Raw genomic sequence first — 26,435 nt, 5'->3', positions numbered from 1 at the left:
TTATTTTTTTATTTAAGGTGTAATAATCCTTCAAAGAAAGAAAAAGTTTCCTACGAGATCAGCGTTCACTGGTGATGAAGAAGATGATGATGAAAGCGATGCCTAAATGTGCTTGATTCAGTCACAATCATTTATTGAGATATTCAACGGTTTTGTTGTTGAACCGAAAACAATAAAACAAATCTAGTACTTTACTATTGTTTTATTTAATAATCCTGTACAGCTTTATTTAATATCTATGATGAAGTATCAAATATGTAAGGTGAATTAAAAAAAAAAAACATTATTTTTATGTCTTTAATTTTATATTAAACTTTAGAGCGCCTTCAACTTTCTTGTAACATATAGGAGATTTATTTAAATGCTAATGCTTGTTATATAGGCGCATCTGTATCTATCTGTGAGTTTTATAGATAATGTATTTTGCTTACAAACTTTCAATAGTAAATTAATTAAATAATGTAAATATTTAACAAGGTAATCGAAACATAACTTATTAATATAATAACAAAATGGAGAAAGTTTTAAGTTATTTGAAAGCAAGAAATTTAATTTAATGGATAGATTGATATTACTAGCAAAACATTCCTCTGGGTTCGGTGATGATATGTGTATTCATAGTTTTTTTCAATATTTTGTTAATATGTAACTGATCACCAATTATTTATAAAATGAGAATACGAAGCGCCTTAAATTTGCATTTAAAGTATGTGACGAGCTGTAGAATTGCTACGAAGTTTTGTGTAGGCGCTTAGTTTAAAATATTAACAATCTTATTAAGTTTTTTATAGACTAACACTACAACTTAATAATACATTTATATGTATTATTAAAATTATTTACTTGTTTTGATGCGAGAAAATATATGTCAGACACAATCACAATTATTATATATAAACTTGAAGTAGGTATAACCAATACGACAGGCTTGCTATCTTCTAAAATATTAGAGATATCGCATTTTCTCACTGCACATTTTCGCTTTACTTTTGTTTATTTTAATTAATTTCATCGTTTATTTCATATTTTTTCATATTTTTTCACATTTTAATTTTTCTATTATAATTTCGCTAAGTCCTATCCGTTACGTAGTATTAGATTTTTTCATATAAAATTTTTGTTCGATTTTGACCGCAATTTTTCGTGAATCCTACTCGGATCCACCCCCAGATCATCACCCCGCACTCGTTTTCTCGATTTCCACTCGGGAAATCGAAAAAGTCACCCACTCTCAAAACCGAGGTTACCTAAGCGATCGTAACACGGTCTCCTTACAGGCTTGCTATCTTCTAAAATATTAGAGATATCGCATTTTCTCACTGCACATTTTCGCTTTACTTTTGTTTATTTTAATTAATTTCATCGTTTATTTCATATTTTTTCATATTTTTTCACATTTTAATTTTTCTATTATAATTTCGCTAAGTCCTATCCGTTACGTAGTATTAGATTTTTTCATATAAAATTTTTGTTCGATTTTGACCGCAATTTTTCGTGAATCCTACTCGGATCCACCCCCAGATCATCACCCCGCACTCGTTTTCTCGATTTCCACTCGGGAAATCGAAAAAAAAGCCCCCCCACCCTCTCTCTTGTCATTTGGTATATCGACTCAGGTGACCTTGTAAAGGAAATTCAAAAATATTTTTCTATTTTTTCCAAATTAGACTCGTTTCAGTTACACATTAGGCAAACTTTTAACTTTTAATAAGGTCATTTTGTTCTCCAGCTGATGATCCCTACACAAAAATGACGTAGCAGCATAAACAAAACTATGGACCGTACCTGTCGTGCGGGATAATCTAGTCTGGGACCAGATTTGTTAAATCCAGATGGACTCGGAGATGGAGACCGCTTCGGAGGCCTCTGTTAAAAAACATCGACCGCTGGAGACGGACGACTCCGACTCCGAAAACGAGGGAGTCAAGTCGGCGAGACCCGCTGCCCACCGCCGCGGCGAAGTTAAAGGTAACGGCCTCACCCGGGCTAGGACCGAATTAAAGGAAAAAGAGGAGGAGGAACGAGAAGTTGCCTTCGAGAGGGCGCTCCGTAGCCGTGCCTTTAAAAAGGCACCAACCGAAAGAAAGGACGCAGTAGTGCCATCATCGTCGGTAACAAAAAGCATGGCGGACCCGGCGACGCTCGGAGCGGAGGAGCTGCACGCGGAGGCGGAGCGCAACGTAGCCGCTATCCTCACGGTTGCCAAAAAATCGGGCAACCTCAAGTTCGGCTATATTAAAAGCCTGAAGGAATCGGCTGCCGCCCTACAGGCTATAGTCGAGGTCCTCTCTTCTCGCACTGAGGCGGAAGAGACACGGCGTCTGCAGGCGGACAATAGGCGCCTGCGCCGGGAGGTCGAAAACCTCAAAGAGGACCTGAAGGCTCACAGGAGGGAGTTTGCCGACATGAGGGCGACCATGACGGCTTCGAGTGGGCCTTCTCTGGCCACTCCATCCACCGATGCAATGATTGATGAACTGAGAGAGTTCATCACGATCTCGATCGGTGCGATGCTGGACGCCAGACTCCCTCCCCCGAGAGTAAGCAGTCCACCAGCTACAACCGTAGAGCTGGACGTGCCGAGGCCTTCGATGCCACCCACGGCTTCTGCTCCCAAAAAGCAGAAGCAGTCCAAAAACAATAGGACAACCCCGGCTGCAACGGTACCACCGGCAGCTAGGACACCCATCCCTTCAGCTCAAGCTGGTACGGGGCAGGAGGAAAGTTGGGCCACTGTTGTCCGGAAAGGGAAAAAGGATAAGAAACCTTCCCCACCAGTGGCAAGCAAGCTCACAACCACCCCGGCGGTAACATTGAAAAAGGGCAAAATATCCATGCCCCGCACCGCTGCCGTCATCATCTCTCTGCAGCCTGAGGCAGAGGAAAAGGGAGTGACGTACGCCCAGGTGCTAGAGAAGGCCGAGCAGAGCGTCGACCTGGCGCAGCTGGGCATAGGGGAGGGCATCAAGATCCGCCGCGCTGCCACCGGTGCTAGGGTCCTAGAGTTGCCTAAGTCGCAGAGTCAGGAGCAGGCTGGGCGACTGGCGGATAAGCTCCGCGTCGCCCTGGATGGAGTGGCCAACGTCGTTCTACCCGTGAGGATGACCGAGTTGAGGATCACGGGGCTGGACGACTCGGTCACAAAGACCAAGTTGGCCGCAGCCATAGCCAGGGTTGGCAATTGCCCCGTTGACTCTGTCCGGGTCGGGACTGTCGGCACAGGTCCTGCGGGAGTGGGCATGGCTACAGTGAGGTGCCCAACGGTGGCGGCTAAGACTCTCGCCAACAGTGGCAGGTTCCTAGTGGGATGGAGCTCTGCTAGAGTCAGGGTACTAGAGCAGCAACCTCTTCGCTGTTTCCGGTGCTTCGGCCTCGGGCACACGAGAGCCCTCTGCCCGTCAAAGGTTGACAGGAGCTCGCTGTGCTACAGGTGTGGAGGTGCGGGACACCTGGCACCGTCGTGCTCTGCACCAGCCCACTGCGCAGTCTGTGCAGAGGCTGGGAGGCCCTCAGGGCACTCGATGGGTGGCAGGGACTGCAACCCTCCCCACACGAAAGGCAAGGCGGTCCAAGGAACCAGGGCCGCCCCAATTGAATGTAGCCGTCAGGCCTCGGAGGAAGCTCAACGAACCAAAAAATGCACGGACAACTGAGCTTCCTCCAAACGAACGTAAACCACTGCGCCGGAGCGCAGGACCTGCTGCTGCAGTCCATGGCGGAGTGGCAGGTAGACCTGGCGGTGGCCTGCGAGCCCTATTTCGTCCCTCCCCTACCTCACTGGCTGGGGGACTCGGACGACACCGTGGCGGTTCTCACGAGGAGCGGAACGGCCCCCCCCCTCTCACTCATCGAGAGGGGCTCGGGCTACGTAGTGGTGGGGTGGGGGGAGTACGTCATCGTCGGTACGTACTTCTCCCCTAACCGCAGCCTGGCTGAGTTCGAGACTTATCTCGGCTTAGTCAGAGCTGCGGTGGCCAGGCAGTCGCCGAAACCTATACTGGTTCTCGGCGACTTAAACGCAAAGTCGCGTGCCTGGGGCAACCCCGCCACGAATCCGCGAGGGAGGGCCGTCCAGGTGTGGGCCCTGCTCTCCGACCTGTCCCTTCTCAACAGGGGGCAGGTACACACCTGCGTGCGACATCAGGGGGGTTCCGTGGTGGACGTTTCGTTCGCCACCCCTGTCGTTGCACGCAGAGTGGTCGACTGGAGAGTGGAGGAGGAGGTGGAGACTCTATCGGATCACCGGTACATCCGATTCGAGATCTCCACCTCTCGCAGGCCGGCGGAACCCCAGAGGGTGCCGACTACGCTGCCGAGGTGGTCTCTCGGCCAGGTCGATCGAGAGCTGGTCAAGGAGGCCGCCATCGTGCAGCGGTGGGGTTCCGCAGGGAGGACGGAGGGCGCCAGCGCAGAGGAGCTGGCGGGCCGCATGCGCAGTTCGCTCAAGGAGGTCTGCGATGCGGCCATGCCTCGGACCCGGCGCAGGGTTCCGCGCCGGCACGTCTATTGGTGGTCGCCCGAAATCGCCGACCTTCGGGCGACGTGCTGCCGGGCGCGGAGGGCCTACGTCCGCTGTCGAAGGCGCAACGGCCTCGACACGGACCTGGAGGGACAGATGCTGGACGCTTATCGCCAGTTGAAAAAAGATCTGCAGCTGGCGATAAGCAAGGCCAAGGAGAAGGCCAGGGAGGAGCTTCTGGCGGGTCTCAATCGAGACCCGTGGGGGCGCCCGTACCGCGGCGTACGCGGAAAGTTCCGCACCCAAGGCGCCCCCGTGACTGAGACGCTGCCACCGAGACTCCTCCTGCGCCTGGTCGGGGAACTCTTTCCCCATCCAGGCGAGCATGTCCCTCCGCAGATGGCCCCCCGCTCCATGATCGAAGACGCAGTGGCTCCACCACTGATCACGGAGCGGGAGATGGAGATGGCCCTCGGCCGCTTGAGGGCCAAGAATACGGCGCCGGGTCCGGACGGGGTTCCAGGGCGTGTTCTGTGCGACGCCCTGGAATTCCTGGGTGCAAGGCTTCGGGAGCTGTTCGACGAGTGCCTGTGCAGCGGGCAGTTTCCGAAGCCTTGGAAGGAAGGAAAGTTGGTCCTGTTGCCGAAGGAAGGTCGGCCGATGGACTCCCCTTCGGCATACAAGCCAATAGTGCTGCTGAACGAGACGGGCAAACTCTTCGAGAAGGTCCTCGCAGCCCGTCTCGTTCAGCACCTCGAAGAGGTCGGTCCGGGTCTCTCAGAGGCTCAGTACGGGTTCAGGGCGGGCCGGTCGACGGTCGACGCCCTGGACGCCCTGAAGACTCGGACGACGGAAGCGGTGGCCCGGGGTCAAGTCGTCCTGGCGGTGTCGCTCGACGTGGCGAACGCCTTCAACAGTCTCCCTTTCGAGACGATACGGGAGGCACTCCGATACCATGGGGTGCCGACCTATCTCAGGAGGCTGCTGGAGGCGTACCTCCAGGACAGGGAGGTCCTCTGGGCGGGGGTCGATGGGAGGTTGGTCCGGCGTCGGGTGGGCTGCGGCGTTCCACAGGGGTCGGTTCTCGGCCCAATCCTGTGGAACGTCGGTTTCGACTGGCTCCTGCGAGCTCCCGTCCTTCCCGGGATGGGGGTGTTGTGCTACGCTGACGACACCCTCGTCACGGCGACTGGGCGGGACTTTCGGGAGGCGGCACGCCTCGCCGAGGTCGGAACGGCTCTCACCGTGGACCGTATGGGAATGCTGGGCTTGAGGGTCTCCATATCCAAAACGGAGGCCCTCCTGTTCCACGGTCCACGGCAAGGACCCCCACGAGGGGCGAGTATCACCGTACGGGGGACGGTGATCAAGGTGCAGGCCCAGATGAAGTATCTGGGCCTCATCCTGGACGGTCGATGGAGCTTCGGGCAGCATTTTGTCCATCTCGGCCCGAGGCTCATCAACGCCGCCGCCGCTCTCGGCCGCCTCCTTCCGAATGTGGGGGGGCCGGGATCGCTATGCCGGCGTCTATATTCCGGCGTAGTGAGGTCGATGGCGCTGTACGGTGCCCCGATCTGGGTCGACGCCCTCACCGCTGACAACCGGGCCCTGCTGCGTAAGCCGCAGAGGGTCATAGCGGTGAGAGGCATCAGAGGGTACCGTACGGTGTCGTGGGCTGCGGCGACACTTCTCGCGGGCGATCCGCCCTGGGAGCTCCAGGCGGAGGTGCTCGCGGAAGTGTACCGGTTCCGGGTCGAGGCGAGGAACCGCGGCGACCGTCCAGGGTCGGCGGAGGTCGGGCGGATCAGGGCTCTAGCCCAGCGAGCCCTGATCGCCCGATGGCAGGAGGATCTGGGGTCACCCACGGCGGGCCTGGCGACAGTGGAGGCGATCCGGCCCCACTTGAGTCGCTGGGTCGAGAGGAAGAAGGGCACACTCACCTTCAGGATGACGCAGGTACTTACCGGGCACGGATGCTTCGGTAAGTACCTGCACGGGATAGCGCGGCGGGAGGTGTCACCCTCCTGCCACGAGTGTGGTGCGCCAGTCGACACGGCGCGCCACACCCTGAGTGAGTGTGCTGCGTGGGGGCCCCAGAGGCACACCCTTGCGGCGACTATGGGTGGAGACCTCTCGCTGCCGAGCATCGTCAACGAAATGCTCGGTAGTGAGACGTGTTGGTCGGAGATGCGCTCCTTCTGCGAAAACGTGATGTCGCAGAAGGAAGCCGCGGAGCGGGAGCGGGAAGAGGATGCCGCTGCAGACCCGCTCCGCCGAAGACGACCGGGGAGGAGGAAGAAGCGCTACGCGCACCTTCTCCCCCCGCCTCAATAGGCGTCGCGGGGACTAGGGGGGGTCTCAGTACCCCGAGAACCCCCCCTAGGTGTTGGAGGCCCGCATAGGCGGGCCGACCGTCAGGGCGTCACGGTAGCATGCGCAAGCGATCCCGTGGCGCCCGCCGAAAGACGGAGAGGGTACCGCTGGTTTTTTAGTGGGTAAACCCGGCGTACCTGGGCGCACTCGGCGTCCAGGGCTCCGGGGAGTCCCACACACCCCCCCACCTTCCATCACGTGGGGGAAGCGCGTAACGCGTTTTTCCAGCGAGAAAAAAAAAAAAAAAAAAAAAAAGGTATAACCAATACAATATATATACCTACTAAGTATCGTTTTTTTTCTTAGGCATTAAATATAGGATTTTGTTTAGTAGCCCTAGGTTATGAATCATTGGGAACGGAATCCCTCTTCACTTCGTGAGTCACGCGTTCCCGCCAAGTTTTACTTTTTTTATTCAATCCATGACAAAGGAGGAACGGTATTTTTATTTTATGTTTCACTATAAATCTTTAAATTAAATTTGATATATTATTGAAGACATTTAATACTCCTTAAACTGTACAAGTATTATTGGTTTCTCAAGTACTATCAATTTGCCTTCTTAATTCATTTGTATAGTATGTATTTAATTACGAGATATATTTTCTTTTCCCTTAACAAAAAAGGTTTTATTGGAAAAAAATATTATCATATTGTGATAATAATAATTGTACAGTTAAATCTGTAAAGGATTATTCAGTATAGCTACAGGTCGGTAGGTTGAGCTAGTGACAAATTAAACGAACAAATAATAATTATTAAAATGATTTATTATTCGTAAAAAGCGTATTACAACATTTAGTTTTTACTTATAAAATTTTATTAATTTCACCTAATTCAATTAAGATTTGGCCTCATACATTGGGTTATTTTAATATAATTCATTATTAAACTGAGAGCACAGGCCACAAAAATTAAAAACCTCGGGATGAAATCGTTCTAATTTTCTTATATTTCAATTATAACTTCCTCATATGGTAACCCTGCACAAGACAAGATTTGCTAAGTGCCACTTTTATATTTAAGATTAAATATTCGGTGGTTCGTATTGCCTAAGGCATGATAACGGTGGATTATTTCATATTATGTATTATATTGATAAAATATATTAAGTGTTAATTATAATAACAAAGAAAAGAAACGGAAATTCAATTTCATTCGAATTTATTACATGAAGTTGTGACCACAGATAATATAAATTATTTTATCTGTGCCAATTGATTTATTATATAAAAAAGAACTTACACATAAACTAACTTACAGCTAAGAAATTATTAGGAAGCTTTAATATGTTTTCATAGGTTTATGATATCTTATACCTATTCAAGTTTTACGCAAAGTTAAAAAAATATTATTGCAGAGATCACAGACTAGATTCTACATAAAGGGAACTTAATTATTTTTCTAGTTCTAATGGACTTTATCATAAATCTTGCATATTTTTGTTAATGTAAATTCATAACATTATTATAATTAAATAAAAATTTTACTTTAAAATTTTCCATATTCCAAATTATTACATTGTTAGCCTCTAACTACAAATGTAAATCTTCTGTTTTTTTAATTTTATGCCTAATATTTTTGCAATAAAAACTATTTTAAGCATTATAACTCATATGTTATTTCCTCAAAATTATTACAAAATCTTTTTAAATACATTCATTATTTATTTTATTACTTATATTTAACAGAAACGCCAAGCTACTTAATGTGTATTAATGCATTTTGTATGAAATCAATAAAGACCTACACTAAGCTTATTATATTAAATATTTAATAAATTGGTTCTCTCTAATAATTTAGAACATGATATGTCATATATCAATATTTTTTATCTTAATTTAAATTAATTTTCTTTGTCACTCGACGCTGAATCCGAATGTTTTCTTAACGTCCAGTAATCTGAAAAAAAAAAGAAAAGTTTTAGCAATATTTAAACACAGAATAAAAGCGATAGAATTGGGGTTGGTGTTCAAATTCTTAATATAAAGGAGTTTTTATATTTTAATAGATAAGGTGTACGAACTATTTTAAACTGAAGCTATAGTTTTATTTTAGAATGGAATTTAAATTTCAAATTGATTAGATAAAAAGGACGATGCAGTTTTTTTACATATTAATTTATGCGAATTTTAATTACTTTTGAATACCTAATTAGTAAAAATATTTGAATACTTCTTAAATATATACACATCTTGTATTGAACATCAATACGAAATGTTTATTATTTTTATCTTTACAGCCTTATAAATAATGATAACTGTCAATAAAAACTCGTAAAATTTTACAACTCTGATCATAATCTTCGTCGATTAATTGCTTATGTATTTGACATTATGTTTTTAGGGATCAGTAAATAAAAAAAATAGTATAATATTAAGGGAATGCAAGCAATATTAATATTATAAATGCGAAAGGAACTCTGTCTGTAACGTCTCACACTACTAAAACCGTGAACTGTTCTTGATTAAATTTGGTATGAAGAAGCTTTGATCTAGATATTAAGTTAGAGAACGCATCGAAAATAAATAGTCACCAACAGTTGGCATCTAAGAACAGGAACACTAGTAAAGTACTATGGTGTTTGGAGGGTATTAAGCGAAGCTGATACCCACAGTAAGATTGTTATTTTGTTTTAATTATTTTGTAGTTCGACACTCTAGTTGACATATACATAATTATTCTAAGGAAGCAAGCATGAATCTCAATCATACTTAGCACCTGATGACCAACCCTTAAAAGGTGAGCGTAGTCATGGACGACAACTAGTTACTAAATTCGGATGTGTTTTTATAAACTTTCTATAGACGTTGCCAGTGGTACAGAAAAGAACTTAAGTGTAACAAACAGACCAACGACACTCTCCTCCCCCCCAAAAACGCGGGCGATGTCGGAGGCGGACACGGGTTACTTATAATCTCAATGTCATTTCGTGAATTTTTAATAACGCCGTACAGTTTACTTAGCTGTCTTGTACATTTGCAAATATGGAATACATACAAGGTGTCTATATAATTTTGTGTCATGTAATTTGCATGACGGAATTCTGATATCTGCGTAGCTCACAAGAACCTGAACACTTATATTATTTTGATGCAAATATTTATGCATATTATTGGGAATGCATTATATTTTATTAACATGAAACTAAAGAGGTTTTATTTAAAATTGTTAATCGAAGAATGTATTAAATAAATGTAATAACTGTTGTATGTATGATTGATTGTATTATTTAAAATAAATTTTAGACAATTTTTATTCCATTTTTAAAATGAAAAAAATATTGCAATGTATATAAAAATAAATAGAAATATATTTTTTCCGCATAAACAGTGACTGTGGTAAATAAATCAGTATTTATTTTAACGACATGGTAACATTTGCAAACTATTGCAATTTTCCTATCCGATAACATCACCACACAGAATTATCTCTCAACACGTTTTATTTAGAATTAACTCTTAATACGGCTTAATAAGGTTGATTTTTGGATCAAATATATAAAGATAAGTGCACGAGTAAGGTTGTAGCTTTTGTAATGTAAGGATGCGTAAGCTTTGAGTATTTCTCACTTTGATTCGCCGCTGGTTTTGTGTTTATCTTATCGAAATCAACGCGTCTTTGATTTACACGTATTGTTGATATGTGATCCATCGTGGGTACGCCGAGTGAATGCTTGTAACAATATATTTACATAATACATGCCTTTTATTGTTAGTTATTATATATTAAAGGGCTTGTATTGTATGGATTTTTTTACACGTGTCGAACGAAGATTTTATATAACTTACATTCTGGTCTGTACCAGAATATTTCTTAGTCTGTTTTATTTTTATTTAGGTAAAGGCACAAAACACATCTTACTTGTTGGGTTAACTTGAACTTAGGTTGTAGTAATTAATGGACTATGTATTAGTATGTGGTCAATCACCCTTGCTATTAAACGTAACGGTAAAGTATGAACGTAGCCACATCTTGCGAATAATCATAATTCAATCAATCAATTGTAATCCACGGCTAGCCGTCTTCTTAATCTTTGCCTACCACATTTAGTAGAGTTCCCTTACCCTAACTTAAATATATGTATAAAATAGATCTGTCACATTTACCTATATACTTATATAACTTAGGTACGAAAATATGAAAGCTGGTTTTATTAATTTATGATAGTCATTGAAAGATGTTGAAAAATAGTAACTACTGAGTTTCTTGTCGGTTCTTCTCGGTTGAATCTACATTCCGAAACGGTGGTAGCTTTACTTAAAATAGTTTGTTAAATGACGATTCAAAAGTGCTTGTAAAAGCCTACTTGAATAAAGTATATTCTGATTTTGATTCAGACAGTTCAGTAATAAATAGTTTAGTTTTAGAGTTCAAACCAATCAAATCTAAAATACCTTTGTGTATTAGTGAATAAATGCACAAAAGGACATTTATAATTCCTTCGCATTATTGGATTATAATTTAACTGCGAACACGAAGAAAACAATTACAAGGTCTATTTGATTAAAGGAACAAATAAACTATCTAACCTGGTTAGAGCGAGACAGCGCGTAACCTGTTCCAAGCCCCGGTGTCTGACATGGCGTAAAAAAGCGAAGAAAAAAATATTAAGATACATGAAGGTATTTTATTGAGCCCCGCTACCTGAGTTACGCGGCAACATTGTTGGTAGAAATAAGGTTTTTTTTAAAGACACAATGTGGTTTACCGATGCTTTTATTTGAATTTCGAAATTTAATTTGGTACGGCTCTACATATTTGTTATTATTATCTGTGCATGGGAATGGATTTAATTTAATTTCGTGTTTACATTATAAAAAACCTTTAGAGTTCTATTTAACTTTTGAAAAAGGAAGAGCAAGATGTTATCGTAAATTACTCAACAAGATTTTTATAATTATTTTTTTACGGTAGTTTTTAATAATAGCAGGTATTTCAATGATAAAATTCTTTACTTACAATATTAAGAATAGTGTTTTTTCTATACATGTTAAATTTAATTCCTAATGACTTTTTATAGATATGCTATAAAGGTCTAGGCTTTAAATTGATCTACCTTTATCTAAAATATTCTATAATTCTTTAATTCAAACAAAGTTTGATTTGCGTGTTTTAGAGAAGTTATGGGATCTGTATACAGAATCGAATCTACGTAACAAAGCAGAGGCTTTTGTTCTGGAGAAATTTATAGGATTTTTTATTTGGCAAAGTATGGTCCGAAGACCGTAAGTTCAGTCCACGTTCAAGTACTGAATACACTAAATTTTCACATGCTGTTTATAATTTTAATTTGGCATTGAAACTAAGTTTTAAGATATCTTTTTGTCATTAATTTTCAATATTAATATTTAAATTGTAATGCTGCCTCAAAACTTGGCATTAAAATATGCAGGCAAGCACATTAAAATAACATAAATCAAATTATAAATGATATAAAAAACAACAATAAAAAAAAAGATTTATAAGTCCTTAAACCCTTTTTAATGCTTAATGCGTATGGTTTTTATCGTTTAAATATTTAAAGATCGTCGTTTTATATTTAAACATACATTTGAAGTCGCATCATACTTTTCCGAATTGCTTACAAGTAACAACCTTATAAACATACGCCTTCAACACATAACTTAATCACATTGAACAAAAAAAAAAAATGTTTTTTTTAATCTGTATTCAATTCGGGTATTACGTTACATTTAATTTAGAGTAAGTCGTTAGATTCCTCGAAGCAAAGGTTCACTCGCCTTCCAAGAAGTGCCTTGAGCGATGTTAACCACAAATCATTTCGTAAATTACGATTGTAATTTAATGAGGGCCTGAAGATTGCTGCTGGTCATGCCATATTGGGATTTGCATGTTAGAATACATTTATTAACACGCCTATATTGATTGCCTTTATTGACTAGCTTGTTAAACACGTGACTAGCTTATAAAATTACGAAGTCTAGGTCCTATATTCCAATTGTTTTTGAACCTAGGACCAACATCAACAGTCTGTAGCAGCTATGTATGTCACACTTATTTATAGATTGTCAAGAAAAACAATCTAACACCGATTCGGAAAGAAACACTTCAGACCTGAGAAGAACCGGCGAAAGGAAAAAGTTTAATGATAATGTTGTTTTGTTTATTATATTCCATTTGTGTTCATTGTAATTTATAAATGTATTAATAATCTTCTATTGTAAGTGGCATCGCAGTTCTAATCTGATCTAAATAAATAATAAAAAAATACGTACCTATGTGTTCTCTGTTAATCACAGGAATTTAATATTAGGCACATATATATATTTAAATAATTGTACAACATAATAATGTTTAGCTTACTTTATGAACGAAATTTACGGAAAAAACAATTCTGATAAATACTGATTAAATTATTTGAATTTTTGTAATATTTATAAATTTAAAAAAAAAGAAGAATTAATATATTTTTAAATCAACGCTACAGCTATTAATTTTTTCATATTTAAATTTAATTATAATAATAAATATTACGTAATGGTTATAAATAGTATTGATATATAAATTTATTCAGAATTAGATTTTGACATATAAACTGAATAAAAAAAAAAACACATTATACCACAGACTATTAAAATACAAATCGCGTAATATATTTTCTTTATAGCAAAAGCAAAATATTAACATTTGTTTATCAACAGAGCCTGTATATACCGTTATAGGTTAAGGAACTTTTGAATTAAAGAATGTCAATAGTATTTATATACATACATATAAATGTACGATTAGCGGTTCAGTATGTACAACGTACGTGCACTTATTCGTGTATTAATACTAGCAAAATAAGTCGACTTTGTCCAACGTTTACATATTAAAAGGTAACAGGCTTTCATTTAACACAGGATTTATCCGATACATGTCGATTTCCTCACGACGTTTTGATATTAATTGTCGTAAATAAAAATACAGCAGCTGAAAATTCAGTGTTACTCGGGTTTATATCACTAGCGTATATTGGTTACATTTATCATCATAAGTCGGTTGTCAACATTTAACGAGTGAGATGAGAAATGTATTCTTAGGTCGGACTGCTGAATTTTAAATCAGTTCTATTTAATCGATTAGAATTAAATTCAGCATAATTATCATATATAGCTGACATTTTGGTTCTGGTTAATACAATGATGGATTCAATGTATCACAAGGTATTTAAAATGGGTTTAAAAAACATTTTTTTTTATTGTTAATTTCGTTTGATTGGAGACATAAGTTGTATACTTTAATACAAGAATGTTTACGTGTTAACCGATGAAAAACAAAGGCAATGATTTTAGTGTTTAGATAATTGTAAGCCCAGCCAATATATTAAAAGCGATTAAAAATATATTTATTATTAGTATTTCGAAGGCAATAATTCACGATACATATTAAAAAAAAACGAACTGTAAAATTTTATTTCCATATTATATGAAATAAATTTATTGTTAGCTAAAATAGATTGTATTTTGTTTTATATTAAATACAAGCATATTAAAAATATTTTTATTTAGTAGATTACGTAATAATTAAGATTTGCATCAGAAGAATTTGCATAAAATCCATAAATAAATTATATCGTTTAAATAGATAATGGCTTGTTCCATAAAGTTCGATAAACAATTAACAGCATAATTATTTTAACGATCGAGATATTTTTCATCACATACCGGTTTTAAAATTTTAATTCACTGATTTTCTTTAAAGCATTTAGAAACATCGATGTTCGATTGACAAATGAAATAGGTAACGGAGCAGTAAGTACAACACTTAATAATACATGTACGTAAAAAAGTAAAAAAACCGTATCGTCTGTTCGCAGTCACTTGACGAAATGTCAGGCGGACATTTAAATTATACGTCATTGAATGAATGTCCTTTGTCACTCTTTTAAGGGCCATTAAAAAAGTCAAAAGGATTGCCATCATTAAAATAATGTATTTAGATCAAAAAACAATTGCGCTTTTTATTACTGTGACTTAATTTCTACTATTCTTGTATTAAGTTGTTAATTGTATTTGAATCCTTATTGCAAGCTGTGTTTGTCTATAATTAGCTTGTCATTTTGTTTCAGAATTTTATAAATTATTGGTGAACCAAAAAAAGGAAAAAATATAAAACTCTGTATTTATGGTGTTGTATAAAGTCCATATAAATATTTTAATAAACATATAGGAAAATTGCCGTAAAATTTCCTTTCTCAAATCAGTGTCTCATACTCCTCGTGTAACTTACACAGAAAACTATGCACATAAAATTATACCGTGAGTTTGTTTGTTATCGGATAAGCCCAAAGCAGACGTTATCAGGGCACGGGCGGTCATTCACCGGCCCGTGCTTATTGCATTATGCACACTCGAGTAAAAAAGGTTGCAAAATATTTGCACAATTATATGTCATTTGCGAAATTCTAATAAATAATAGAACGATTTCTGTCAAAATCAAACACATGTCGTGCGTACGATTTTGAAAATGTGACAAAATAAATTAATTCTAATGAATGATAATAACGTCATAACGAATGCAAATACATACATACCTGCTCATACCTTACATTTAATACATTACTAATTTATTTTTTAAGTCAATAAGTATTCAAATAATAAATGATATTAAAATTATGTTACTACGTTTGTATATTTAAACCTCATATTATTTTATTTTTAATGACGAGGTGTCTATCGGAATGAATGCAAAATGCGGCTTTCATATCCAAAGTTCCTCACGTAAATCGCCAATTGTAATACTTCAATCTTTCAGATTATATTTATTAAGTTGATAATCAGCATTTCATTGCTTCCTTTAAAAGGCATGACACGCAACTTATCAGTCAACATAAAGTAATGAATAGCGGGCTGTCTGATGAAACAAAATGGCTGACATTGCTACTACATTATTCTGCGTATCATAATGAAACTCTTTGTATAAATTTTAATCCGCGCTACTTTCGACTTTGTGACTAGGCCTTTAGGGTTTTGTTTATAATGTGACTTTAATATTTATAAGCTATCGCGTGAACAAATTTTCAAAATTGGAATATTTCAAATTTTATTCCGTCCGCTGATTGTATAATGAAAATTTTCGAAGAATTTCTACAGATTATATATAATATCGTTTCCGGTGGTTCATTAATCGTTTTTGTACAATTTTAAGCGAATTAATCTACATCAGATGTCGAAATTTAAATTTAGAATACATTACAATTCTATACGCTGTGTGCAACAGAGTTGCCAAAACGTGTTTTGAAAAAAAAAGTCGAATTGAAAGGTCAATCCTCTTTAACCCAGGAGGGAGGGAGGTACGCCATTAAAGAGGTGTCAAATGATCAGTTGGTGCATGCATCCTCCTTGTTGCATTGATTAAAAAGTAATTTCCATGTATATATAACAAAAAAAACAAGTCATCCTAAAATCTTTGAAATAAAGAATAATATATCCTTAAGATTAAAAAAAAAACATACACGAACAAAATACTATTCGATTCATACATATTGTGTACTAAAAACAAAAATGTTTGTAGTTTTTTAAATAGCTTTAAACATTCAAAAATTATACCAAATAGGTTCATTTTAAATGTTCCCATAGGCCACGACAGCGGTCTCCCTACCGTCACGGCCCGTGATCGTTACGGATGACGTCACAACGGAATATAAATGTTTTTTTTTTGTTTAAATTTGGTTCCATACCGTTGCATTTAAAATTTGAAGTGCAGCTTTTTTATTACAATATAATTTAACATAATTTGATTCAGAAGAGTATGAATAATGACTAACTAATGAAAAAACTTCACCGATTTAGCAGAAGTTTAAGCCACTTGTAGTAAAGTAACAATCTGTAGATGTCCTACAGGGTCAGATAAGAGGTAATACCATAATGAGTTTGATAGATATTAAAGATGTTTATTCAGATTCAACGCCAAACGCAAAATTAATTAACACAAATGATGCACATGAAAATTCAGTTGCACTTGGGCGGGTTTGAAGCAAAAATTTTGGTTAAGATTCGGGATTCAATTAGACTTAGGTTAGGTTAGGGCCACTATTTTTTTTTAATGTTACACGACATATCAGTAGGTTATAAATGTATAAAATGAACACGAACTCGACAAGGAGGAAACAATAGAACAATACAAGGAAGCGACCGTCTGTCCGTCAGTCTATTTCTATTTCATTGGGATTTAGAACTCAGAGATTATTGACCTTATAAAATTCAAGTTCTCGTAGTCCAAATATTAGCTATTAAAGTAAATGTATGTTATTTTTGAATTAAATCACAAAAATCGTTTTTTTCTATATATATTTTGCATAATAATAATTAATAATAGTTAACGCCCGCGCCCGGGATAGCGGACAGGTGTTAGGTATCCCTTTACCCTTTTTCTACCCCTAACAACGTGTATGCAAAACTTCATGATGATCGGTTGATTAGTTAAGAAGTGAAGGCGAAACAAATAAACAAACTCATTATCGTATTATATAATTTTAGTTGAGATTTTGTTTTATACTAACCTTCTTGTTTATACTTTTTTAATAAATATAAAAACGTTATAGATAGAATATCATCGATACGGAGAACAAAATATAAACAATACTTATTTTGAATATATTTTATCTGTGCCCACATCAAGCTGACATTTCATGTCTTTAAGCTAGCATAAGAAATCGTTGTGATGCTTATCAACCCCGGAATTAATTACGGAAAAAAAATCAGGTGCAAACGCATCCAAACACCACTGACTTTTCATATGCTCGATTTGTGTTAAAATTTGTGTTAATCTTATGCTCAATGGTAATTTCCTGCATACCAGGTAATACCAGCATTAGACTCCATAAATAAGCTCCAAGCTTCCCCCCAAAAGGCTATTGCCCAGCTTTTAATTTAAAAAAAACTTTTAAACGAGTATACTTTACATAACTAAATAATTACAAAATAATTGAATGCAAAATCTATAATAAAAGTGAGTATACAATGTTGCTATTTAAAAATATTAAAAAAAAAAACATTTTTTATTATGTTGGCGACCCTTGTAAAAATTCGCGGGAACTAAATCACTAAGTGCGTCGCTCGTACTGGACAACTTTTAAGACATCCAATAAGCAATTGTATGGCTTTTAATATAATAATATTTAACAATTTTCTTATTCTGTTTTTGTGTATATGCCTCTACTAGTCAATAAAGTATTCTGCTAGCATTTCTACGACGACTTTTCCAGTAAGTTAGGGCACATACATATGTGTTTATAGATATGTAAGTGTACATCAGTATCGTACCACATACACAAATGTTTCTTCTATTAAGGAATCTCGTGCTCTAGAATACAAAATCACAAGTGCTTGGATTCTAATCAGCAGTCCAACATCCAAGCATTCCACCCATTGGACCATCTCAGTTCATTATGCAAGACCCAAATCAATTATAAAAACTTAATATTTTAAATAAAAATAATAGAATGATAGTACCGATAATATTAAACTTATGTATGTATATATAACAAACTAAGGAATATATTACCCATCAACAACTAATAATTACGTCACTTAACCGTAATGACTGACCACACCTGACTTAAAATGACTCATGACATGGACAAGATCGAACCTGTAATGTGAATCATGCCAGTTTTTGTTTCAAATGTTTATTAGTTTATGTATCAAATATGTGGGTATGGGCGGTGGTGGCCTCTTACCATCAATGTTATTTTCGAATATGCCTACCTAATTTAAATAAAATAATTATAATAAAAAAGTACAGCTAATATCAGAAATGAAATGACAAGAATTCTTTAAAGCTCTTACTTTGACAAATTTTACAGAATTATCCTATTTGTAAGGCAACCAGCTGTTCACAACGTTCGTATCCACCGAACAGCGTGGTGGAATTAGGTCTAAAAGGGAGTGGAGGCCTTAGCCCATCAGGGGCCCAATCCCGGGCCGTCACTTAACGTTTTTTTTACAATACTACTATATACTTGATGTTTATGTTTAAATAGACTCATATGTTTTACAATATGACGTTATATAACCCCAAACAAATACATACATCTAATCTCTTAAGAAAAATATTTGTATAATAGAAAAAAACATATTTTGTAAGTACAAAAAAAAGCTTAATCAACATGTAGTATTTCAGCAAGGTGATCGGTGTCAAGTGGCCAAGCCTCTATTTGCCCCCATCGGAATGTAACCTACTATCCTTATCGTGTCAAATATTAACTCTGTCCTGCAACTATTGGATATTCGAGTTTTGGCGCTTAGGTGGGCTATAAAATATTACTGTTTAACTGGGACAATTTTTATAATTCATAATTAAAAAAAATCATGGAACATGTCGGAATAGTTGAGACCTTGCCATACTCATAACGCTATGAATAAAAAAATAATAATTGGATAATTTAAAAATATGAAGTTCCTATTAACACACACATTTGGCGACGTTTGCTTAACCGCAAAATACGGGATAAATTATTCAAATAATTTAGCAAATTAAACTTTATATTTTTTTATTTAAACTGTACATTTAGGTTTTATTCGTGAAAGAAGAATATAATATATATTCTAAGTTATAAAAAAATACAAAAAAGACAGTTTATTTTCACGAATGTATTGTTTTTGTCTTTGGTATTGCTTTAAAAAACCACCGACAGTTTAACTAAAATTATTAATATTGTTATAATTGTAAGACAGACGTTTTTAATAATAGTAATCACTGAACATCTCCAGAACTCATATCAAAGTGTAACTACAGTTTAGTTCAGTTCAAATTTAAGTATAATTTAAATTCTCTTGTTTCAAACGATATTTTGGTTAAGTAATACATTACATTTTTCACTAAACTCAGCTTTTGGTATTAAAACTTATAAAATCTTGTTTGAACTGTAGTCTATTTTAATTATCAGTATGTTAAGCGTATAGTTTTTAAAAGTTAATATTTATACATCAGAATTTTATATATGAACAGCTGGACACTGACATTTCATGTGTATATTAATACTTTGTAATGTCTGATCATCATAATCTAAATAAGTATGTTAAATACACTAGATTTGATTTGTTTCAAATAAGAACCTTAGCAATAAAATATTATTCGAATAAGTAGAAAAATATTGTTGAAAGTACAAAATAGGTTTCCAACGAGATTATATTAATATACAATTTTCAAAGGATTTTGGTTACCCTAATGTTTGACGTCTTGTTGTCTAGATTTTATCGGAATGTAGGTTATAAAAGAAAATGATAACTCAAATGTGTAACTGTTCTAATTTTGATATGGTAACAAAATATTCCATGTTATTTAAATGTTTTCCATCCTCGTATATCTTAAAAGGCAAAGGAAAAAGTATTATGCCTTATTAATTATTATTTTAAAATAAATTTATTCTAATTTATCATATTTGTAATATTTAAAAATGCTTGTGTCGTCGAATATATATATTTTTTTAATTATTCAAGTTTAGTATGATAATGTTTTCTTAATATAGTAAATAAAAGATCGAAAGAATTGACGAACCCAAAAAAAAATCAACATTATTAGCGTTTATTAATATTATAACATTCGGTCGCTGAACTTTTAACATCGTCATATTTGTAAATTAATTGTTATAAAAACTCATTTTATATTTACTAACTTAAGTATGCATCTGATACTATTTTAAAATTAAAAAAAAAATCAAAGTCAACGTTCTGATATGATGTGTAAAAAATAGAAATGGTTTAATAAAATATTCTAAACTAGTTCATGCGCCAACTTCGTGAGTTGCAATACTATTAGTGATATGAATATACGTATATATACGCAAAGGTGCGGATTTTTTAATTCATTTTCATATTGCATATAAAAAAAATTGGATCAGAAGATAAATTAATTATCTTAGTTAGTTTAAAATTATCACACTATTTGCACATAGCAGAAATTAAAAGTCGTAGTTGTAGTTTTTGTGTGCGTTTAGGCTGGAAGTACATGTTAGAATTTTGTATTATTTTTTATTTATTTTTTACTTTTTTTTTTTTTTACTATTGAAGTGTATGTATTTCAAAATGATTTAAACTTTTCACACGTGTTTTCTTCGTTGCAGTCACGTATTAAATTGCGGAATCCCTCATCGTCACGACATGATCTAGTTACTACTTGATGATATTGGTGTATTTGAACTTATATTATGTTCAATAATACATAAATATTGAAAAAAAAACAAACATTTCACAAATTCATATACGTTGAGTAAATGAAAAAACTACTTACTAAATGGTATTGTATCAAAAATGCTGACATAGCTTATGTTACATTTCAGTCTTAATTCTAATTATATTTTCTATTTTTTATATATTTTGAAAAGACAAAGCAATAAGTCATGGTTATTATTCGTAATTCTTTTAATTTATTTTGCTACTGCTATTATAATCGCGTTACTAATTTTGTTTCAAGCAACACTAAGATGTAAAGCTGTCAGAGAGATGAATGTTTTAATCTTATGATTTATTTAAAAATATATATTCAAAGACGTAATAAAAACCTGATACAAATATTCAAGCACTAAGTTATCTATAACTTGGTATAGACAGCTTTAAGTTAGACCTAAGATACAAGAACGGAGATGCCGCATTCGTCTCGCCGCGGTACAACGACCTCGATGCACGCTCTCAAATCAGCTCTGAATAGACTATTATATAACATTATTTACGCTGCATTGGAAATAGGAAACGGGGCGTAGATATTTAAAATACAAGCCTCGCCGTGTTCAGTCCATGAACAATACGAAAATACATTGAACTAAACCATTACAATCATAATTAGGACGTTAGTTTTATAAAAATATTTTAAAAAAAATGATCATTGATAGTTGCTGCCTTTGCCATCAATAAAAAAGAATTTTTAAAATCATGATACATTTAATGTCTACCATGAAGTGTATGATTTCAGCTGGTAATTAAAGATTATCAATATTGTACCCTCTCAGCCCCATCGTGGCTCACAAGCGTATCTGACATCAAAAACATTTTCTTACAAAACTAATCGTAATAGAACTGTAAATCTTATAGGAACGAGTTCATTAACCGATGCCATAACTTGTGAGGAATCTGTTCTGTCATTAAACTCGAGTAATGATACCCTCTTTGATCTATGGGATTTTTTGTCATCACTGCGAGCAATGAAGCCGCACTCGACGTACAACAGTCTTAAAAGCGATCCTTTAAGAAAGTCGTTCACTAAACAAGTAATTAAGAAGTAAGCGATGAAAAAAAATTGACGGCTGTAAGAGAAGCTGGGAATTAGAAGGTGGAACAAAAAATGTAATGGTGTGGACTAAAATGACGTAACGGAGCGATGACCCTAAACCATGAGTCGGATTTGGACGGTCATGGTTTGAATATCAAATGTACAAATGTATTTAAATAAACACATAGAAATTAAGAAAGAGCTACTTCCTTCCTGTAAATTCAAATCATGTATTCGCTTCGTGTATACTATAGAGTATTTTTTGACAATGGATAGAAAATAGATCGTTTAAATAAATAAAAGGTAATACATAAAAAAACATTTGGTTACACGTGGCTTGTAAATAGTCGTATATCTTGATTTGATTTTAACATTGATATTAGGTTATATGCTTTGAATATTTTTGGTTGTAGATTTAATCGAAACGGCGATGAAAGCGATCACGAACATAAACAAAAAAGATTATTATCATTATTTACGCAAAGTTTACTCGCCTTCCCTTGCACTTGCGCAAACAGCAGGTAACCCAGACCTTAGATTTATTTAAATGCTAGCCACAGATGTATATCTCGTCAGGATCATTGAACCTCGCTCATGATATCCGTGTTATGTGCTAGATTTAGACTTGATCTAAGGTAAAAATGTATTATTCTGGGTTTGAAATGAATGATCGCTTTTAAAGTATAGTTAATGGTTAAAATAAAAACGTTTTTTATTCTTTAATTACCATGATAATGAGATCAATTAAAAATGCAGCAATCATAAAACTTTAAATTAAATTAAAATGTGTAATTGTCGTTAGATATTATAATGTTTAGTATACTACAGTTTAAATCAAATACTTGTTAATTTATATCAACGATGTATTTCATTGAAATAATAAAGGTCTTTAGAAAAATAAGTAACAAATTTGTACAAATAAATAATTATAAAAAAAAAATGTAGTAGGTTCCATATACTTGGTTCTTGTTTTATAATAATATCATTTTGAACACCAAGCATATTCTGTTCACATTCATCTAAGCGTAAAGTTTCCCCTGTCGCTTAACGCTTAGCTGACTCGGGAGTCGAACCTTTGACCCTGACAATTTGTTCACTTTATTACTTATAAGATTATTTCTTTACATTACAATATAGATAAGACGACAATGCGTATGATATACTATTTTTATCACTTGTAAAGTAAGTATGCACGTGTTACGAATTATTGTGTAATATTAATGATCGATATTGGTTTATCAAATCAAACAAGTTACGGCGAGCATGTTTAACCTAATGTGACCTCATAAGCTGACAATAGGCCGATCAGCTCAAAGATATACGGATACGCCTCGAATACAAATGAAGCGAAGCGCGGGAACGTACTGTCCATCTGCGTATTTTACCGGGTCTTTTTTTCTATTTGCACTTTAAATTATCTGTATATAACATTTACAATTATCATTTAATAAGTCCTTTATATCGTCAGTATTCGGCAAAAATGTATTAAGATTTCGTACTCATAATTCACACACACATAAAACACTGCACGTAGAAGCGAAAGTAGTTTATTAATAGATATATTATTCATGGTTATAAGGTTATTTAATGAGATGAAAGAATGAAAAAACACGAATACTGGTGACGAATATTGATTTTTTTTATAAAATAATGTAAATGCTATTTTAGTGCCAGTACTAACCTGTCATTTGCAATTGTCTCCTAGACGCTGGAGTACGCGGGGTCCTCGGAGTCCTTGATGCACGAGGAGTCTTCGGAGTTCTAGGAGTCTTCGACGGGGTTCTTGGCGAGCTTCCAGCACTGCGTCTTGAAGGAGACCCTAGCATCCGGAGATCAGTGTTTTCAACACACGCTAATGCCTCTGCTCCCGTCCTAGGACTTCCATTTTCCTTATCTCCGTCACAAAACTTAACAGGCGAATCCAATTTACTCCCCTTATAAGAGCATTCTGTTTCGACGTCAAAGTTGAATCTTCGGATGAATCTTTTTCTATCTCTAGCGTACTGTTCCGCCATGAGACGCCTTGTTTCGTCTCTATCCGGGGCTCCAAATAAACACTTGCAGCTACCCCGTCTCCTTCTAGGAGTATTTGCGGTTCTAAGAGCCATACTAGAAGCTATCTCGAACCTCCGTTGCTTGGGTGTACGTCCGCCCGCTGCCATAGTATCGCGTCAGGTGAGCACCGACTGGTTCACAGAAACATCTGACTAATAATCTCCCGAGAGAAAACAGCTGTCAGGTAGCGAGACAGAGACGGAGCGCGGCGTGCGAGCGGGGGCGGCGAGTGCACCTGGCCAGCGAAACCGCGCCAATTCTAACCTAAAACACGGTGGCGTGCGCGCGCGCTTGCCGACTTTATACGACTGACGCTTCGTTTCCCGCGCATCGCCGCGTGCGCCGATTTTGGCAGCCACTTGGCGCGCAAACCCTCGAATCAACAATAGTCCCAAGGACGCTTTTTATACGTCTCGGGATACAGGTGTACTTCTTAAAAGGGGCGAAAATAAAATGTTGTGTATCAATGACGTTCGTAAGATCCTTTTTACTCAATGATTTACAATTTACAAATAGACACAGTACAGTGACGTCGTTATCACAGCGATAACTAAAATACATGATTTATTATTGTAGTTGTTACATAAGATTGAAATGAAATAATAATTATATTATTAAAAAATAATTTGAAGTTTCAGTTCAAATAAATTATTTATAATAATTATCTAGAAGAATTTGTAGTACCTATTTAAGCTATCTTTGTGTGGTTAGGTTGGTACTTATATTAGTCATAGCATCAGGAAAATTTGTTGCAGATCTGGTTTCAAGATTTTAAAAATGAATGACTTAATCAAATTTGACAATCGATGCTCGAACAAGTCGTGATTTGCTATTTCGATGCTTATATTCTTCCACTGTACTGTAGTTAATGTAGTTGAAGTCAATTGGTTTGATGATTGAGTTGTGAGTTGAGTATCGAGTTTATTTCATCGGAATAACTATTTGGTGCATTGGAAATGTCAATGTCGTATTCAGAAAAGTCTTGTGAAAGCTTCAAGATTTGCAATACATTATAACGTCTCAATATATAATATAGACAGCTCGGTACTTTGTTTTTCTGAGTTTTTCAACCGTATCTGTTTTATATTTGGTGGTAGGTGCCACCCACTCATCATATTATCTATATTCTACCCCTGAGCAACAAAACTTAGTATTCTTAAGTTCTGGTTTGTTAAAAATAACATCTTAGTTCTCGTGGTTCGACCGGTGGTGAAAGCAGCTACTGTCAAGTAGCTAACTTGCCAATTTGCCTACCTAATACAAAAAAGAGCAATTTTTTTTTATTCTGTAGCTATTGCATAGTGTTCGATTATAATTATATTTTTTGGAAATAAGTGTAGATAAAAAAGCATCCTCAATACTTTTAATAATTATTGATTTGATTTTCAATAATTGATAATTTTCAAGCAAAAAGTAAATGTTTGGAACTAAATCACGAGTTTTATGAGGATGGATTTAATGACAGCATCAATACATTGAATTACGTTTTGGACACGTTATAAAAATGAAATTCGAATATGACACCAATAAATTGTTGACCATAAAAATAACGCATTTTCTAAATATTTTCTTAACATATTCTACTTATTTTATGGATTAAATGGATAAATATTACATACAGAAGCATGTAAAATCCAAACTACAATAGAAATATAAATAGTCTTAAAGAAAAAGGGCCTTGATTTTTAAGCGACTTTAAAAGAGGTTATCAATTTAACATGTATGTAACATTGTTAGAATTGAATAATATTTGAGTATGATGATCCATTTAGGCTTCCAAGCACGTGTGCTTAATTTCGTGAGTGTATGTATGTATATTTGTCCACAAATATGTCAAAAATTAAAAGTCGTATCGAGATGATCCTTTTTAATTAAAATTAGGTACACTTCAACTTAGGGAACAGTGTAAGATTCATGAAAATCGGAAAAAGATTCATAAAAAATAATATAATAATAAGTAATAGGTACCTCTAAATAACAAATAACGTCTTCGTTCAAGTGGACTGACTTAACATGCTTCTGCTGCTATAAATATAATACAAATATATAATAATAAAATTAAACATATTTTTATATATTATAATATATAAAACTCTTGACACCGAACATTCCGTGTGTGTTCACTTTAATATCGACGTTTTTCTACGTTTTCGTCAAGTTTTAACGAATGAAAATATTTGATACGATCTCTCATATGTTTCAAACGCGTAGACCTTTGTTTTTCGACTTCGAGAATATGTGTATATCGCTTGTATTCGGCCTTTTACAAGAAATAAATACCTGAGTATTTATTTCTATATTAACTTAACGCACTAAAAAGAAAGAAATAAAAATA

At 36.6% G+C, this 26,435-nt stretch overlaps 2 protein-coding genes across 2 annotated transcripts; one reads left to right on the top strand and one right to left on the bottom strand.

Annotated features, from left to right (window-relative positions):
• The first annotated feature begins 1,832 nt into the window (after positions 1–1,832).
• LOC125072212 lies at positions 1,833–3,653 on the top strand. The gene has a single exon (XM_047682738.1). The coding sequence runs from the start codon at positions 1,833–1,835 to the stop codon at positions 3,651–3,653; it is 1,821 nt and encodes a 606-aa protein (XP_047538694.1).
• A 3,928-nt stretch (positions 3,654–7,581) lies between these two features.
• Positions 7,582–24,396, bottom strand: LOC125072329. The gene is made up of 2 exons (XM_047682933.1): positions 23,727–24,396; positions 7,582–8,734 (listed from the first exon to the last, which is right to left on the bottom strand). Exons 1-2 carry the CDS (start codon positions 24,205–24,207, stop codon positions 8,679–8,681), a joined length of 537 nt encoding a protein of 178 aa, XP_047538889.1. The 5' UTR covers positions 24,208–24,396; the 3' UTR covers positions 7,582–8,678.
• Between the last annotated feature and the right edge of the window lie 2,039 nt (positions 24,397–26,435).

The sequence above is a fragment of the Vanessa atalanta genome, chromosome 21, assembly GCF_905147765.1.
Source record: "Vanessa atalanta chromosome 21, ilVanAtal1.2, whole genome shotgun sequence".
Taxonomy (NCBI): domain Eukaryota; kingdom Metazoa; phylum Arthropoda; class Insecta; order Lepidoptera; family Nymphalidae; genus Vanessa; species Vanessa atalanta.
The sequence above is the reverse complement of the archived record's forward strand: the minus strand, read 5'-3'. Positions and strand labels throughout refer to the sequence as shown.

Excerpts from the sequence above, each read along its gene's own strand:
- LOC125072329 (XM_047682933.1), bottom strand. The coding sequence starts at position 24,207 with ATGGCAGCGGGCGGACGTACACCCAAGCAACGGAGGTTCGAGATAGCT. Across the intron at positions 8,735-23,726 it reads GAGACAATTGCAAATGACAG|ATTACTGGACGTTAAGAAAA; the intron begins GTTAGTACTGGC and ends TTTTTTTTTCAG.
- LOC125072212 (XM_047682738.1), top strand. The coding sequence starts at position 1,833 with ATGGACTCGGAGATGGAGACCGCTTCGGAGGCCTCTGTTAAAAAACAT.